The sequence below is a fragment of the Populus alba genome, chromosome 7 (genome assembly GCF_005239225.2).
Source record: "Populus alba chromosome 7, ASM523922v2, whole genome shotgun sequence".
NCBI classification, from domain to species: domain Eukaryota; kingdom Viridiplantae; phylum Streptophyta; class Magnoliopsida; order Malpighiales; family Salicaceae; genus Populus; species Populus alba.
This window is the reverse complement of record NC_133290.1, coordinates 9,217,631-9,235,448: the sequence shown is the minus strand read 5'-3', so window position 1 is coordinate 9,235,448 and position 17,818 is coordinate 9,217,631. Positions and strand designations below refer to the sequence as shown.

At 30.6% G+C, this 17,818-nt stretch overlaps 1 protein-coding gene across 1 annotated transcript; it reads left to right on the top strand.

Moving 5' to 3' along the window:
* The first annotated feature begins 2,367 nt into the window (after positions 1-2,367).
* Positions 2,368-5,434, top strand: LOC118045580 (uncharacterized). Its single transcript, XM_035054247.2, has 6 exons — positions 2,368-2,526; positions 2,843-2,937; positions 3,715-3,976; positions 4,088-4,284; positions 4,477-4,664; positions 4,841-5,434. The coding sequence occupies exons 2-6, from the start codon at positions 2,843-2,845 to the stop codon at positions 5,125-5,127; spliced, it is 1,029 nt and encodes a 342-aa protein (XP_034910138.1). The 5' UTR covers positions 2,368-2,526; the 3' UTR covers positions 5,128-5,434.
* Positions 5,435-17,818: the final 12,384 nt, after the last annotated feature.

Below are 17,818 nucleotides of genomic sequence, written 5' to 3'. Positions count from 1 at the left end.
TCAAGGGAAACACATGAATATAATTTTTCTAAACTCTCAAGCGCATTGAGTTGCGCACCAGCCCTTAATGCACCCTAACACAAACGCACTAGGCTGGCCAACTAGTGCGATTGCACAACTCTTCAAGAATGGGATTGACACAATAGCTCTTCAGTGCAATTACACCGCTCTCTAATTAATGGACTTGGAATCCTTAAAGCAATCACACCACTCTCTAAAGAACTCACATCCACTTAGAATTTTATAAGTACGAGCTTCACCCTCCATGGATTCCACCTAGCCACTTAGAAAATTTCTAAGTATAGACTCACCGTCTCATTGAGTTCATCGTAGTCACTTAGAAATTTTCTAAATATAGGCTTCATCCTTATTAGGTTCCACCTAACCACTTAGGAATTTTCTAAGTATAAGCTCACCACCACTTAGAAATTTTCTAAATACAAGTTTCACCCTTCTTAGGTTCCACCTAGCCATTTAAAAATTTTTTAAGTATAGGCTCACTCTTTTATTGGGTTCATCTTAGCCACTAAGAAACTTTATAAGTACGAGTTTCACCATTTTTTGGTTCCATCTAGCCACTTAGAAATTTTATAAGTATAGGCTTACCCTCTCATTAAGTTCATTATAGCCATTTAGAAATTTTTGAAGTATGAGTTTCATCCTCTCTTTGGGTTCCACATCCACTCAAAGATTTTTTTCAAGTGTTAGCTCACTTTCTCATTGGGTTCATCCTTTCCACTTAGAAATATTTCATATTTCTAAGTACAATCTCCTTTTCCATGGATTTCTCCACCTATTAGAAATTTTTCTAAGTAATGGGCGTGGTACCTTTAGACTCTTAGAATTTGTTTCTTAGTATGGATTTTTGGTATTTTTGTCTGAGTTAAATTTATTTTAATAATGATGCATGTCTTTCTGTGTATTTTTTTGTTATGCACCCTGGTTTATACACCCCTCTCTTATACAAGCAAAACTCACCACCCTGCTCAAACTAGGTAATTAATTAAAGTCTTCATGTTTTATTATATTGCAAAGACCTACTGATGAACCAATATTTTATCAATAAATATTTTTTGTATATATTGTTTCCAAAAAAAAATATCAAATCGAGGGAAACATATTAATATAATCTTACTGAACTCTTGGGTGCGGTGGGTTGGCACGCACTAGCCCCCAACACACCCCAACACAGGCGCACTAGACTGATAGCACTTGTCAAGTCTAGGCAATGTTGGGTCCCTCGCTTGCCAGACCCATGTGCTTCAGAGCATGATAGTGCACCATGACTAGGCACAACTAGGTCTAGCGCCTACTAAATCCATCAGTGTCTGGGCTTAGCGTGCGTCTCCCAAGGGTGTCGAGCTCGAGGATTTTTTCACCATCGTATCCCAAGTGTGGGCAGGCACTCTTTGTTTGCCTAGACCTAACATGTGGTCGAACCTACTACATCCATGGATTCAAACATAATGCATGAATCTAACGCCACACCTTTACAGATTTTTACATAAATCTTAAAGGGATTATTTCTCAGCAAATAAACTTAATTAAACAAATCTATACCCCACCAACACCATTATATATATTAAAGTCTCTCATAGCTTACCATATCTCTATCTCTTAGTTGGATAAAATGAGCAAAACACAACTCATAATACAAAATTAATTTATAAGGGTGAAATGACTCTTCAGCTCCTTATTCTAGCATAACGATAAGATTAAAGGGATATAAGTACCCTCTAAACAATCCAAGTAAGAGGGTTTATAATTTTGTTTATTCTCAATTTTTTTATTATATATTTTTTCTAAATCTATCTCTCTAAAATATCATTATATTTTTTTTCTCTCTAAAAAAATACTTAAATATATGAGAGCCTTTAAATATACAAAAAAAAAAAAAAAAAATTTACAAGTATCAACAACTAACCAACCACTTTAGCTAAAAAAAATAAATTAGATTATCAAAATTAAAAAATTAACTAATTATCTAACTTATAAATCTTATTCCAAATTATCTAAATCTTTTAGAAAATCATCACGCTGTATACTTTTTAAGTGCATGGCTTGGACAGTGAATAAGTTAAACTGAAACTTTATTGCAATCAGGTGAGGTGTTTTGTTAAATTGTTTAAAGATTAAATTTAATTTTAATTAACGTATAAATTAATTTAAAAGTATCTCTTACTATTAAATAACAAAATAATTTAAGTTGCCCGACCATAAAAACAATAAGAGAGAGAGAGAGTAGCAATCAGGCCAGTATCTTCTGGCCCATGAAGCCGAGAAACCATTTAGTATCTCTTACTATTAAATAACAAAATAATTTAAGCTGCCCGAAAAAAGAGGAAAGAGTAGCAATCAGGCCACTATCTTCTGGCCCATCAAGCCGAGAAACCATTTAGTATCCCCTTCTAGTCTCTCGCTCTGACCCAAAAGTCTTGAGAATCTCTCTCTGACTCTGAGTGATTGTAAATCACTCCAAAGTGAAAGAGAATTCACTTTCCATCTGTGTTCTTCAAGAAACATAAGGTAAAGCACCCGTTTTGTTGATCTATTATGCTGGCTGTCTCTTCAAGCTCACATTTTGATCCGTATTTTAAAAAAAAAAACTATGTTGAATCAATTACTGTAAAGTTTGTAGTTTTTTGTTTTTATGTTTAATGTGAACCCATTTGCTTGTTTCTCAAACTGCATGATCCAATTGTCAAAGAAAGTTTGTTTCTTCTTCTTCTTCTTTTGTATTTATTGTTAATAAAAAGATTGAGTTTCTAGTCTCTTGCTTGTTTTTGCCCATGTTTGTTTTTAGCAAGATTCAAGCTTTCTAATTCTTGATGATTGTTATTAGATGGTAGATCGATATTGGGTTGGTTTCTTTCTGGTGTTTTCATGTCTTGCTGGAACCTTAGATGCTAGTGCTGGGGATTCTGATCCCATTTACAGGTAAATTTTGACCCTTCCCTTAATTACTGTTTTACTTCATGTGCATCTGGTTCCATGTTTTTTTTGTTCTTCTGTAATGTTATTAATCGTCCACACACCAATGTAACAAAAGGAACAAATCTAGTTTTTTTATAATGCTAATTGCACAATTTGATATATCGACAAAGGAAGTTTTGAGCCTGTAAATGTGATTTCTACACCCTCAAGTGTGTGGCTGTTTCTCTCACATTGGGTCAACCAATGTGCACAAGAGGCGTGAATTAATTTCGTGGGCAGATACGGATGTGCTGAACATTCAAGAATTCGGTATTTCTTATATTTGCCTGCTTGTTTCAGCAGTCCTGCAGTACTAGCTACTCTTTAAAGCAGTCACTGCTGAGCTATTTCTCATATCTTTAGTGTTAGGTTCAGCAATTTTGGTCTGTTCCACCATTTATTTGGTGTACATTCTCATTAACAAATATTTTCCCATAGGATATATTCCTGAACCATTACAGCACACCTTCAAGTTTGTTTTATGTTGGTATCTTTTCTATCATTTTGTGCCTGTTCAGAATACCTGATTACAGTTTTCTATGACATTAGGTCCCTCAACGCCCTTCAGTAATGTTTTTGTTATTCAAAACAACCTGATTATGTGCCCTTTTTACATTCTGTTGTATTTTCTTCTCATTATCTGTTGTGGAATCAAGTAATTTGCTCTTATGTATAATTCTTATAATCTCCTATAATTCCATTTTGTGCATGCTGAAATATCTTTTTTGTTCTGAAAACTAGGACTTGTGTTGGACAATGTGAAAAATCTGGATGTGTGGGGCATAGATGCTTTTCACACTGCAATTTTTCTTCTGATGGTGTCTCCATTGATGGTCCGTGGTACAAGCAAGAACCTCTTTACTTGCAATGGAAACAATGGGATTGCCAAAGTGATTGTCGTTATTATTGTATGCTGGATAGAGAGAAAGAAAGAGAAGCACTTGGTCATGGTCCCGTCAAGTACCATGGTAAATGGCCCTTCAAGCGTGTATATGGAATTCAGGTTTGCTTTTCCAGTAGTTCTATTCTCATTAGCCTTTTTCTTTTCATAGATGCTCAAGATCAATCCTATTAATCTCAAGAAAACTTAATGACCTATTGTTTATGTGCTCAGGAGCCTGTTTCTGTTGCTTTCTCTGCCCTTAACCTTGCAATGCATTTCCATGGTTGGCTATCCTTTTTCATTCTTCTCTACTACAAGTTGCCTCTGAAACAAGATAAAAAGGCCTACTATGAGTATGCCTCTTTGTGGCATATCTATGGGTTCTTATCATTGAACTCTTGGTTCTGGAGTGCTGTTTTCCATAGCCGGTGAGGTTCTTCTTTTTAATCAGACTTTCATTTGTGAGGACCTTTATCGTTGTTGTTGTTGTTGTTGTTGTTTTTATTATTATTATTATTATTATTATTTTCATTTTTGTTATCCATGCATGCATGACTTTTTTTTATTTTACCATGTTTAATTTTATGTTTCTTATCTTGCATTGTCTGTTTGAAATGCAGAGATGTGGACTTGACAGAAAAGTTAGACTATTCTTCTGCAGTGGCATTTTTAGGGTACTCACTAATTATGTCTATATTAAGAAGTTTCAATGTGAGGGATGAAGCTGCAAGGGTCATGGTTGCCGCTCCACTACTTGCTTTTCTGACTACTCATATACTGTTCATCAACTTCTATAAACTAGACTACGGTATTGCATCCTTTCTCTTTTTGTCTTCTTTCTAGACCAAGGTTTAGTGCATAAAATGTTTCTAATCATTCTTAAATGGCTACAATTACTTGAGGAACTTAGGTTTTCTTCCACGTAACACAAAGTTTTCTCATAGTATGTAGTAAGAAACTGACAAGATTCCTGACATCTTACAGGGTGGAACATGCAAGTTTGTGTTGTGATGGCAGTTGCTCAGCTTCTCCTGTGGGCGATTTGGGCTGGTGTCACCGGCCATCCTTCTCGCTGGAAGTTGTGGGTAGTGGTAATTGGAGGTGGCCTGGCAATGCTCTTAGAAATCTATGATTTCCCTCCGTATGAAGGATATGTGGATGCCCATGCGCTTTGGCATGCCACCACAATCCCTCTTACCTACATTTGGTGGAGTTTCATCAGGGATGATGCAGAGTTCCGCACCTCTAATCTCCTTAAGAAGGATAAGTAGCATATAGTAAAACAAACAGGCAAACCTATTAGACCTTTTCTTAGACCTGGCAGCAAAGTTTGATAGTTTAGAGGGTTTGGCATATTTTGTCTGTGTTGTAGTCTTCTCTCCTTTTCTGGTGAAAGATTTATGTGGCAGGATGGGATTCTGTAGTTGAGCATGAGCTTGTGCAGATCGTCCTAATCTTTTTCTTGTTTTCATGGAGGATTATCTCAAAGCAACGCACTATTACATAAGGATGTTACCCCCGGTATCCCATACTTTGGTCACCTGCATCCTTGTGTATCAATGCTTAGGTTTTGTTTTCCGGATGTGCATGTTGATCTGAGATCCCTGACACTTGAAAAAAAAATTAATTGTCATTTGAAGGATCATATAATCATTAACCATCTGAGTTGCTATTTTAGGATGTAAGTGAATTGAGTCCCATTTGAGCATTGACTTGTTTACTTGAATTAATTTGGGTGGAGAATATTTTATTGTCAAGGGCATTAGCATGGATGTTTGTAAGTATAGTAGTTGATTTTTAAAATGTATTTTTATTTAAAAATATTTTAAAAAAATATTTAAAAAAAATTATTTCTGATATTAGAATATGAAAACATTTGAAAACATAAAAAAAATTAATTTAAAATTAAAAAAATTAAAAAATAATATTTTTTTCAAAACACTTTTAAAATACAAAAACTAATAGGATTTTAGGTTGAATGAGTTTAACTAAAATTATTTAGATTCTAATTTGTTCAAATTATTCATCAATGATGCAAGCTTATGTTTGGTTGGAATTTTATATATATATATATATATATATATATATATATATATATATATATTTAAAATTAAGGGTTTTTTTTTTACTTATAAATCAAAGAAAAGTTAGAAATATATTAAGTTAGAAATAACTTTTGATTTAAAGTTTGTTACAAATTTTATTTAAAATTTTAGATTAATTAAAAGTTCAAATTTGTATATTTTAACTTATAAATTATAGCTTTTGAGTTATTTCTTACTAAAAGCTTGTTTTGTATTATAGTAGTGATTATTTTTCAAAGTGTTTTTTGTTTAGAAATACATTGAAATAATATTTTTTTTTTATTTTTTTAAATTTATTTTTGATATTAACACATCAAAAAAAATTTAAATTATTAAAATATATATTTTTTGCAAAAGCGTTTTCCAAGGTTCTAAATATGTTTTTAATTCAAAGTCATCTTGATTCTTTTTTTTTTTTCATAATTTAGTTATAAAAACAATTTTTGAATTACAACTCAAACATTGAAAGTCATGTTACACATGTGTCAAAGAAAATTTATATACGTAAAATTTGTTGTTGTTACCTCCTATGAAAATTCATTCTTTTTAGTGTTTACCATCAAGCAGTTTTCTTTCTTAATTAGCATATTAAATTTAAAATCTTAATAGAATAATACCATTTAAATTAAATTGGTGAAAAACACACTTTTATCTTATTGTATTTTTAAAACATGACATTTACAAAATGTCACTATTACTAAGCGTGAAAACTTAACATGACATATTTCAAAAATACGATATCAATTAAAATTTAAGTCTCTCTAGATTAAAGAACACAAAGACACAACAACTCCTCTCTCTCTCTCCCCAAACCGACCGACACCCTCAGCCCTTATCTCTCTAAAAAATACCCACCAAATATTTTTTTTTCCTTCTTAAGACAACAAAAGATCGAGCCTATCCTACTCTTTAAGTATTCTTGGATATTTTTGTTTTTAAAATTCATTGTTGTCTATGTTACTGTTGTCGCCCCAACCCTTTTTTTCTAATTCAACAAGGTGAACATACTATATCGCTATAAATTTGTATTTAGTTTAGTTGAAATAAAATAATTATTTAGGTTGAATTTAGAGTTTATGGTGAATTTACGGTTTGTTGAATTAATGATGAATTAGTTATGAATAATTTAGGGCTTGACATCTTTTTAGTTCACATGAGGAGTCTTTTGAAAAATTGTCTATGTTGTTGTTTAGTAAACCCCTGGAAATAAATATTTGTGTAAATTGCAAACTAAATAAATGGAAAATAAAAGTGAAGAAATTCATGTACAAATTTAAATAAAACAGGAATTCAGAAATTTTCAGATTAAATATTTTGAGATATTATAAATTTAACTCGGAAATATTGAGGGTTGGATTAAATTAAAAAAAATGAACTAAACTAAAAAGTTAAAGGGTGGAGCTATAAGAAATGAAAAGAGGTATAACTTAATTATAAAAAGAACAGATGTTGAGGTAAAAATAATACACTTAAAAGAAATTAGGTCTAAGTGCAAATAAGAGAAATTATGGGGTATAAATACCCATCTCCCTTACTCATCAAAACCGGCAACAACTATTAAGAAAGAGGGAGGGGGTTTTTTATTTTGTTCTTGTCAAATTAAAAGAGGAACACCAAAAATCTCAAGAATCCATCAAAAAATAACGGTTTATAAGTAGAATAAACACTTATGATCAAGGGATTAATAAGAAATTTTAAAGGTAGAGAGAAAATGAAGGGTCGACTATCATTAGAAAAGGGGGAGTAGAAAATTTTTGATTGGTTGAGGATTGAGACCTTAATTCTTACCAGGTAAGGAGTTTTAAACATGGCTCTGTAAATCGTTTCGAATTCGATTACAAATTGATGCCTTAGTGTTGAATATTAATTATGATTCTTAGACTTGAATTGGGAGAAATTAATTAATTATTAAAATTAAACTAATTCATATGTTGTATGTGATTGGGGGCATGAAATCATAATGATTCATCAAAGAAAATGTATGGATAATTGAGTTAGAGTCATATTAAGAGCAAAGAAGCAAAGGGAGAAATTGTGGTTTTCCTTATTGAATTTATTATAATAGGTTGGTTTTGATATGAACGAGTGTGTGAATTGAATGAAATTAGCATGAAAGGAATGAGAGAACTCTTAGTTCCTTAAGGCCATACTTTCGGCCAATTATACATCAAAGGGGGAGGATGTTTAATTTGACATAGTTAACTTTATGACATATGTTTAATTGTGTTGAAATGAGGAAAAATACATGTAGAAATAGCAAGGATTGTGTTTAGAAGAATATTGTTTGAAAAATTAGTAAAATTGATAAAAATATTATATTTTGATGTAAGAGGGAACATTAAAATAAATAGAATGAATTGGCTGTTAAAATATATTTTTGACACTCTTATATGGTATGTAATATGGCTAGGGGTTGAGATAAAAGAGGAACAGTTGAATTATGGATGTGATGTGTAAATAGAAAGGTTGACAAATCTGGACATATTCGTCTCTTGATTTTTGGAGAGAATTCAAGTAGGAGGATGAGGGAATTAGGATCGAGTTCCTTCATTGGAATTGTAGTTTTGGATGTTGAATAACTAATGAAATTGGTCTTGCTCAATTTGGAGCTATAAAACTCCAGTTATGGGGTAGGAGGTCGGATTCATTAATGAGTAATTTCGAGTGTCTTAGGGGGAGAACTAGTTCTCCTCCTATTATGGGGCTTGTAACCCTGTATCTTAGCTTTCCAACAAGACTAACCTCTCTTGAAAAGGAGTCCTACAACTTCAAATGTAGTTAAAAATCTGAGGAGAGGTTGGAATGTGACCTTTGCTAACATATTCAGAAAGCGGTAAAGTGACTATCTAAATGCGTTAAGGGTGAAAATTGGGTCCTTTTCTTTTGGGCAACATATGATATTACATCTTAGCTTCCAAAAGAAATGAGCTATGTTTGAAATGAAAATTTGTAATGATAACTATGATCGGACAAAGAATGATGATATTAATGGGTAAAATGGGAAAAACATAAAATATAAGAAAAGGAATAATTGAAAGAAAGACCAATATTGGTTGATATGGTTATTATGAAATTTATCCTTGAATGAGGATAATTTATGAGATATGCATGTGATTTCAAGAGAGACTACAGGCGTTGTGCAACAGCAATAGAGGACCAGTAAAGCTTCTACTATAGTTAGGTGATCCGCACCTATGCTTTCTAGTTAAATTCCATGATTTAATATGTTATTGATATGAAATGTGAATTAGTGTTGTGGGTCGATCCCACGAGTAAGGTTTAGTTTAAATTTTTATGCTAGATAATATGCAATTGGAAGGATTTTTAAGATTATCTAGACTATAGCAAAACAAAACAATCAAGCTAAATTAAATAAATCAAAAAATGATTAAGAGAAAAAACATTAGTTTCAAGTAGACGTCCACCTACGAAAATCAGAGCCAATAATTGAAATGATACATAGATTTATATTATAAATATTCATCTTTTCTTAACATTAGTTAGTTAACCGATCTAACGTGTAACTAACTCTAACCATCAAACAACCACAGTGTCCGCACTAATAATTTAATTTAATGGCAACCTTAAGAACTAGATGAGTTGATTAATCTAGACAACATAATTGTCTGCAATTCATGTTTGATTTGATTGAATGTTTTCCCTAAGATTAATAATATAGATATGTCATAATTATTAAACTCAGTTGTTTCACAAATTTATATACCACAACTCTAGTTTTAATAATAAACTTAGCAATAAATTGGTTAGAATAATAACTTAGAATCTGCTCTAGCAATCAAACTAAACAATCATAGGAAATAAGCATAGAAAAACAAACATACTTATCATATAAACTAAAAAGAAAATGTAAAATAAATCTCACGGTTTTTGAAACCTGAAGGTTCATATCTCCTTACAATCAAGAAAAAGAACTTAGCCTTGCATTTATATTGAGAGACTAATTAAAAGAAAAGATGAATACATGATTTCGTGTATAAGAGGAAAAGATGAGTTTTTCTTCTCTTTTTGGCCGCCCCTTCTTCCTTTCTCTCTGTCTTTTTATTTGATAGGAAACCCTAATCCCTCTTTCTTGTAAAATAGTCCTTTTCTAAGTAAATAATTTACATTTAAGTAGTGCGATAACTATTTTTCTAAAAAAAGAGAAATAGTCTTGTATAAAATCTTCAAGCTTTGAATTTGGACTTAGAGGAGTTGAATTGCTGAAATAAAGACTTAGATGTCAGTTTAGATGCTTTGGGAAGTAAATTGGACTTGTTTCTTCACAAAACTTATCTGCTAGCATAATTCATATGTTATTTTAGAAAAATCATATCTCTCTCATATAAGCTCTTTTTCTACTAATATTTGGTAGGATGATAGGTCTTTGAGTCAGGAATCCAATAAAATTTATTTTGCATCAAATAAACTTCTCTAGCTCAAGATATTCAAATGCGAATGGCTGAAGGTCAACATTGGCAGAATACGAGATTTGTCTTTGAAGGCTGCGATTTCCATGCTCTTTCTCTTTTTATTTTTCTTACCATATATTTATAGAAAGGTATGAATGTTAGCTTTATAATTCCACTAGAATCACTTCTTTTCGACACCTAAAGCTTAAGTTATACACAAAACATCAATTAAAGGTCAAATCTGTCAATTACCTCCAATTTACTTCCTTTTGAATCTTACATCCAAAAGTTCCTTCAAAATATAAAATAAAGAATATGAAGGCATTTTATATATAAAACATAGGCAAAATACTAGGTAAACATAGATAAAATTATTGAATATATGGTTGCATCAATTAGCAAATGTTGAACATTATATGAAAGAATAAAAGTTTGCGTAATGATATTGTTATTTTGGATAGTATTTTGAATGTATATGTGCTCAATGTGAATGGTCTTTCGTGTGAATTTCCAAGTGATGGAAGTACCGCTAACATAGAAAATATGAGAAGTGTGATATGTGACATAGACTAGCATATATTTAGTGTATATCAGGATTTCGGGTAAGGGAATTACCATGCATCAGCTAGCATACATTTAGCATATGCTAGGATCCTAGGTAAAGGGAACGTCATGCATCGACGCGAATATATTTAGTGCATCGACGCAATGCATCGACGTAAATATATTTAATGTATGTCAAGATCCTGGGTAAAGGGATTATCATGCATTGACGCGCATACATTTAGTGTATGTTATGATTCCGAGTAAGGGAATTACCATGCATCAGCTAGCATACATTTAGTATATGCTAGGATCCTAGGTAAAGGGAACGTCATGCATCGACGCAAATATATTTAGTGTAGGGAACGTCATGCATCGACGTAAATATATTTAATGTATGTCAAGATCCTGGGTAAAGGGATCATCATGCATTGACGCGCATACATTTAGTGTATGTCAGGATCTCGAGTAATAGGATCGCCATGCATCGACGCCTACAGGGTGATGATGATATTGGTGAAATTGGTATCGGTAATGTGTTCGGCGAAAATAATTGTGGTTGATTTTATGAAATTTTGAATGGAAGTTGAATGAGAAAGAGTTCTAATGGAAACAAAAAGAGAGAAGTGAATAGAATATAAAAACATGTTTGCTTTTTTAAATTGTTGTATTTTTATGTTGCTATACTTATTATGATATTTATGTTTCAATAATATGTATTTAGTTTCAGAACCATTACATTTACGACAGGAATAAATCCTAACTTTAGTTCATTTTTTATTATTTAGTTCTAGGAAGTATATCATTGTATTTTGTAATATTAAAACATTTATATAACTTAATTTATATAATTAATATTTAAACTTGAATAAATTAGCTTAACTCTGTAATTCATAAAATCATGTTTCATGTATGCTTGTTTATCTTATTTATTCCTCTATAATGATATTTGTTGTTCAATATGTGTTATAAAGATTATGGTTGTGATGATGATGATGATGTTTGTGGGATTAAAACCCGAGACGAATGGATCATGATTGAGTTATGAGATGTGGGATATTAAAAGTGTAAATAAGTTATATGTCGATAACTTGGGACCTCCCAATATAGGGGAGATTCTTTCGAAATTCTGATAGATTTTTGTATGAAAAATGTATTAAAAAAAATTTACTTTGTTTTCCATTTGATATGTGATTAGTGTTTTTATCCTGGATAAGGGGATGTAACATGTTTGTAATAAAATAATCAATCCTGGAACAATTGTTGATTGGACACACAAAAAAAATTTTGATGATAGTATAATTTGGTTATCGTGGTTCTTTGCAGGTTTTTATAAGTAAGACAAAATTTCAGATATAATTCCTATATAGAAGAAACTTCGCCTAAATTTTATTAAAACTATAAAATTTCGAACTCTCTAAAATCATTAATTAGATTAAATGTAAGATTAACAAAGTAAGTAATAGATCTCATAAGAAAATATTTTTTTTGTTAGATTTAGATGTTAGAGAATTTTGGGAGGGGTAGTAGCCTCACTACCAATCATCCGGCTCAAGCAGTCAGTCGGTTGATTTAGTTATATGAACTAGTTGATCGTTTCACACAAAAAATATGATTTTATGAACTTTTTCTTCCAAAAATATTTTATGAACCAAAATATATATCTTTACTCAATTTATAAACTACAAAAAAAACTCCAATTAAAATCTCAAAAATTTATTGTTCGAACAATAGCTTGCCTTTATTTTTCAATGTTAACTAGGCGGTCGATAACTATTATGAACAAGTACACAATAGCTTTTTTTTGTTTTTTAGTGTCAACCAGGTAGTTGATTTAACTGACTATTATGAACCAGTATCGGTTTATAATAGTAAATTAAACAAGGCACTTGATTAAATTTTTATCACAATTTAAAAATATAATATTTAATTAAATATCAACCACAATAAAATTTTAATTCATATAGCATTTTAAAACTACGACATATATATATATATTATTTTACTAAAACTTTTTGTTTCACCTTTTCTTTTTATTTTACATGCTAATCGCCGATTTTGTCCGATGCGCTGTTGCTCTTCTCGTCATCCCTGTAAATGACATGACTAATGAGCAGTGAGCACCCAGCAACTCCAAAACATGTACCAGTGCCTTCCCACTCCCACCATCACCCGGCATGCTACCTCTCTTGTTATTGACTTGTGGTCGCCATGATCATCACCACTATCCATCTTCATCGCTGCTACCATATTTTTATCCTCGTGATTTATAGCACAACAGTAATATTTCGTTACTTTTTTTTACGTGTGTATTGGGATTTTAGTATCTTAAAGTAATAAACAAATTATACAAAAAGAAAAGAAAACTTGACATACACCCAGATTACAGGTGAATAACCGCTCCTTCCAATATCAAGATCGGACAGGTGGTAAGTGTAATGATCCAAATTATTGTTTTTGAGAGATTATCAGGTAGTACTCTTGAATAGCTTCGCCTAATTATCCTCTCCCTTTACCTAATTCTTCGATGCTTACGGTAGAGAGCATTCTATGCAAGGAGAATAACGAGAAATTATAAAGCAGAATGTTCTCTCTTAAATTTTCTATATGCGTATGGATCTGGTTTTATTATTCATCACACTCGGTAATTACTGGGTAATTATGCACCATCGAGTCATCACTTGGGATCACATGGATTTACCTGCAAAGAAGAAGAAGAAGATGAAGGGTTAAAAGCCTACTGTGGACTTTACTCGGAGTAGGAATCATAGAGAGCAGTGGCTCTACTCGCCAATAAAATTTGTTTAGATCAATATGGATATTCGAAGTGGTTTAAAGACCATGTTGTCTGGTTTGTGGCCTAAAAGACTTGACCTAACAGCAGCTGTCCAGTCTTGATTATGGGCTGTGGCCCAATACACCTGGCCAGACAGTAGATGTCCTATCTCGTTCAGTCTTGATTATGGGTCATGGCCCAGCAGACTTAACCAGAATGTTGGTGTGCGTGTGTGTGTGTACTGAGCTTTTAAACATTTGTATGTTTAAAAACGTTAAGTGCACACATATTGTAACATAAACTAAAACTACTCAGTCTTTTACTGTGGACTGCACAGTGCAGTCCACAGTAAAAGCTGAGCTGTTTTCTTCTTCTTCTTTTTTCGTTTTTTTTTTTTTTTTTTTTTTTTTTTTGCGTTTTGCTTTGTTTTTTTTTTTAAGTTGTTTTTTACTCTTTTTTTTCTTTGTTTTTTTAATGGATATTTTTTAAAAAAAAATTTTTGTTAATATTAATTTTTTGTATTCAGTTCTCAAACTTTTATAATACGCATTTCGGGTTTAACGGGTTAACCCAGTTAATTCTAAGTTAACCAAAAATGTTTTTTTTTCTAATTAGTTATCAAACTTTCATGACACGAATCCCAGATTTGACAGCTTAACCTGGATTTTTTTTTTGTTTTTCTTTTTAATTATTTGTTTTCGTTTAATTTAGTTTGTTAATGTTAAATTTGTCTATTTCGTTATTAAACTTTCATGACATGGATCTCGAGTTTGACCGTTAACTCGGCTAATTTTGGGTTAACCAGTAATTTTTTTTTCCTATTCAGTTATCAAACTTTCATTACATGAATCTCAGGTTTGTCTGGTTAACCTGATTTGAAGGGTTAACTCAATTCATTCATTTTTTTTTCTATTTCTTCATTAGTTTTTTTCTTCATGCAGGCTTTTTCTTCTTTGTTATTTTTTTAAATTAATCTTTTTTTTGTTTAGTATTTTTGTTTTATTTCTACTTTTTAATTTTTTTAAAAAATTTAATTTGTTGATATTAAATTTTTTTTTCTATTTAGTTATCCAACTTTCATGACACGGATTCCAGGTTTGACAGGCTAATCTAGTTTGACAAGTTAACCCAATTAACTCAGATTTTTTTACCTTTTTCATTATTAGTTTTTTTCTTCCTGTAGGTTTTTTTTCCTTTGTTTTTTTTCTTTTTAATTAATTTTTTTTGTTTAATTTAGTTCATTAATGTTAATTTTTTTATATTTAGTTATCACGCTCTCATAATATGAATTCCAGGACCCGATTTGGTGGGTTAACCCAGTTAATTCAGATTTGTTTTTTCTTCATCGGTTGTTTTCTTCCAATTTCATCTTTAAATATTGTAATTAACTATAATTAAAAGGCATCAACCTTTTTTCTTTCAATTTCATAACATGAATCTTAAGTTTGACAGGCTAAATTGATTTGGCGGGTTAAACCAGTTGATTCATATTTTTTTTCTTTTTTTTTAAATAGTTTTTTTCTTTCAATTTCATCTTTTAATATTGATTTGATTAAGAATTAAACTTTATGATTTGTTTTGTTTACTGTTCATTGGATTATTGTTATCTCATGAGGAGATTTTAATGTACCCCTCCTTGCAAAGCACTATTAATCGGAATAATGCTTTACTTTATAGGTTTTTTTTTTTATTCAATTAATCCTTTTTTTTTTTAATTTCATTCTATAATATTAATTTTTTTTCTTTTTAATTATCACACTTTTATAAGCAGTCAGACTCATATCCAAGACTCCAAGTTTGATATTGCAACCAAACGCACCTAAACTTAGGTCATGTAAGTTTAATATTATTATTAATATTATAAATATAACTTTTGGGTCAGGGATAGCAGATAGACCCAATGCTATTAGATATAGCTTTAGAAAAATACCTAACACTCTTAGATCTTAACTTTTTTTTAATATTTTTTATGCAAAATAAATTGATCCGCAGCGTAGCGCGGGCCACGTTTCTAGTTTCACTACTATTATTGATATGAACAGTGACACAATTTTTTTTTCATTTCTTCTCTTTTTATTTTTTTTATTTTCAATTTTATCCTCAGATTTTTTTTATTACTCATCCGAGTTATCTTTAGATTGACTAAGTCAATTAAATCATAACAAGACAATTTTTATATGTTTAATTTTAAACCTGAACTAGATGAGAGATCGGGTTAGAAAGTATTTTGCTTTCTATTTATTTTATTTTTCTTAATTTTGTCCTCAAACTCTATTTAATAATCATTTGGGTTGCTTTTAGGCTAACTAGTTCGATTGAGTCACATTAAGACAAATCTCATATGCTTAATTTTAAACTTGAGCTTGGCAAATAGCCAAGTTGAGAGATTTTTCTTTTAATTTCATTATTTTTTTTTCAATTTCATCCTTAGATGTTTTTAACTTGTCATCTGGGTTGGCCAAGTTGTTTAGGTTATGTTAGAAAAAAAAATCTTATAAATTTAATTTTAAACTCGAGCTAGGCAAAGAGTTAGGTTAAGAGATAACAATTTCAAATAACTTAAACTGAATTTAAAATGTAAAGAATAATCATGTGTCGATATAGTAGAAAGATATAAAAGAAGAAAATAAAAAAAGCCTTTCAGCGAACTCGGCAGACAACCCAGACCAACAAATTAAATACATAACCTATAGCATGAAATTGAAATGACCCCATAAATACAAAAACAAAATAAAAAAATACCAGCACAAAATATTTGAAAAAAAAAAAACCTTAAAAAAAAGATCGAAATTGACTCGGACTAATTATTTAGATCTATGACCTAAGTCATGAGATCAAGGTGATACTACTAAAGGTAAACCTTAAAAAACAAATAAGAAAGATTCTCAATGAAACAAATATGAATGGATGAAATTGAGAAAGAAAAAACAAAACAAAACAAATAGCAATTAAAATAATTAGGACTAAATTCAACATAAAAATAAAAAAAAAATGTTTATGGATGAAATTGAAAAAAAACAAATCAATTAAAAAGATTATTAAAAAAATAACAATTAATTTAAAATAAAAATTAAATTAAAAAAATTTAGGGATGGAATTGAAAACACAAATTAATCAAGAAAATGATTCAATACAAAACAAATATCAATTAAAATAATGAGGATCAAATTTGATTAAAAAAATAAAAAAAATCAAATGATTAGGGATGAAATTGAAAATAAAATTCAATTAGAAATAATCAATGTAAATAAAACAATTACAATTAAGAGAAGAGATGACGAGTCAAAAGAAAAAAAAAATTGAAGGGCTAATATAATTTTTTACATGGCCAACATGCAATTTAAAAAAGAAAGAGAAGGAAAAGAAAAAAAAATGAAAGAAAAAAACCAAATTGAGATGAAACCAACGTGAATGGACTTACATGCGCCACCCAATGTGGTTGGATCCACCATGAAGGATCAAAAAACACCTTGGACAACATTTTTTTTTAGCAATCTTGATATGCAACACATGCTGCCTAAGGGTGACAGGATGCCTCACGTGCAAATACATACTCTGTAAACATCTACAACTTTTGTTTTTTTAAATCATTTGAAAGACTTAATAACCCCTCCTAAAGCCTAAATTAACGAAAAATATGTGTGAAAAGCCAAAAATACCCCTAATAACATTTGATAATAATAAAAAAACATGTGGGAAAATACGAAAAAACCCTTAAAGCAAAGGTTTAAAAAATTTAAGTACACTAACTATATAAAAAATATAAAAATCCATTACACCCCTAAGTATCAGCATTTGTGTTATTCAAGGCAAAGTCAAAACAATTTATGAAAAACTTCTTACACCTTCCAACAATTATACATTGAAATTAATATCCTATAAAATGATAATGTTACCCTTGTTTTTTTTTTTTAATCTAACTAATAAGAGTTCTTTTTCCAAGTGAAAAATGGGAGCAACACTAATAGGTAATTTAATTTAATTTAATTAATTAATAATTTTAAATTAATAAGGGAACATGACAAAGGGAAATAGACAACTTTCAAATATCCATTCGTCGTAATATCGGGCTTCTGTTAGCAGACTGTGAAATGCCACAACTATGAAAGCCCAACACTACAGCCCAATAAAAAAATTCAAAGCCCTAGCC

What these genes read in the sequence shown, in the direction of transcription:
- LOC118045580 (XM_035054247.2), top strand. Translation starts at nt 2,843, where the DNA reads ATGGTAGATCGATATTGGGTTGGTTTCTTTCTGGTGTTTTCATGTCTT. An exon ending in AGTGCTGTTTTCCATAGCCG is followed by an intron (nt 4,285 to 4,476) that starts GTGAGGTTCTTC and finishes TTTGAAATGCAG; the next exon opens with AGATGTGGACTTGACAGAAA. An exon ending in CTTCTATAAACTAGACTACG is followed by an intron (nt 4,665 to 4,840) that starts GTATTGCATCCT and finishes GACATCTTACAG; the next exon opens with GGTGGAACATGCAAGTTTGT.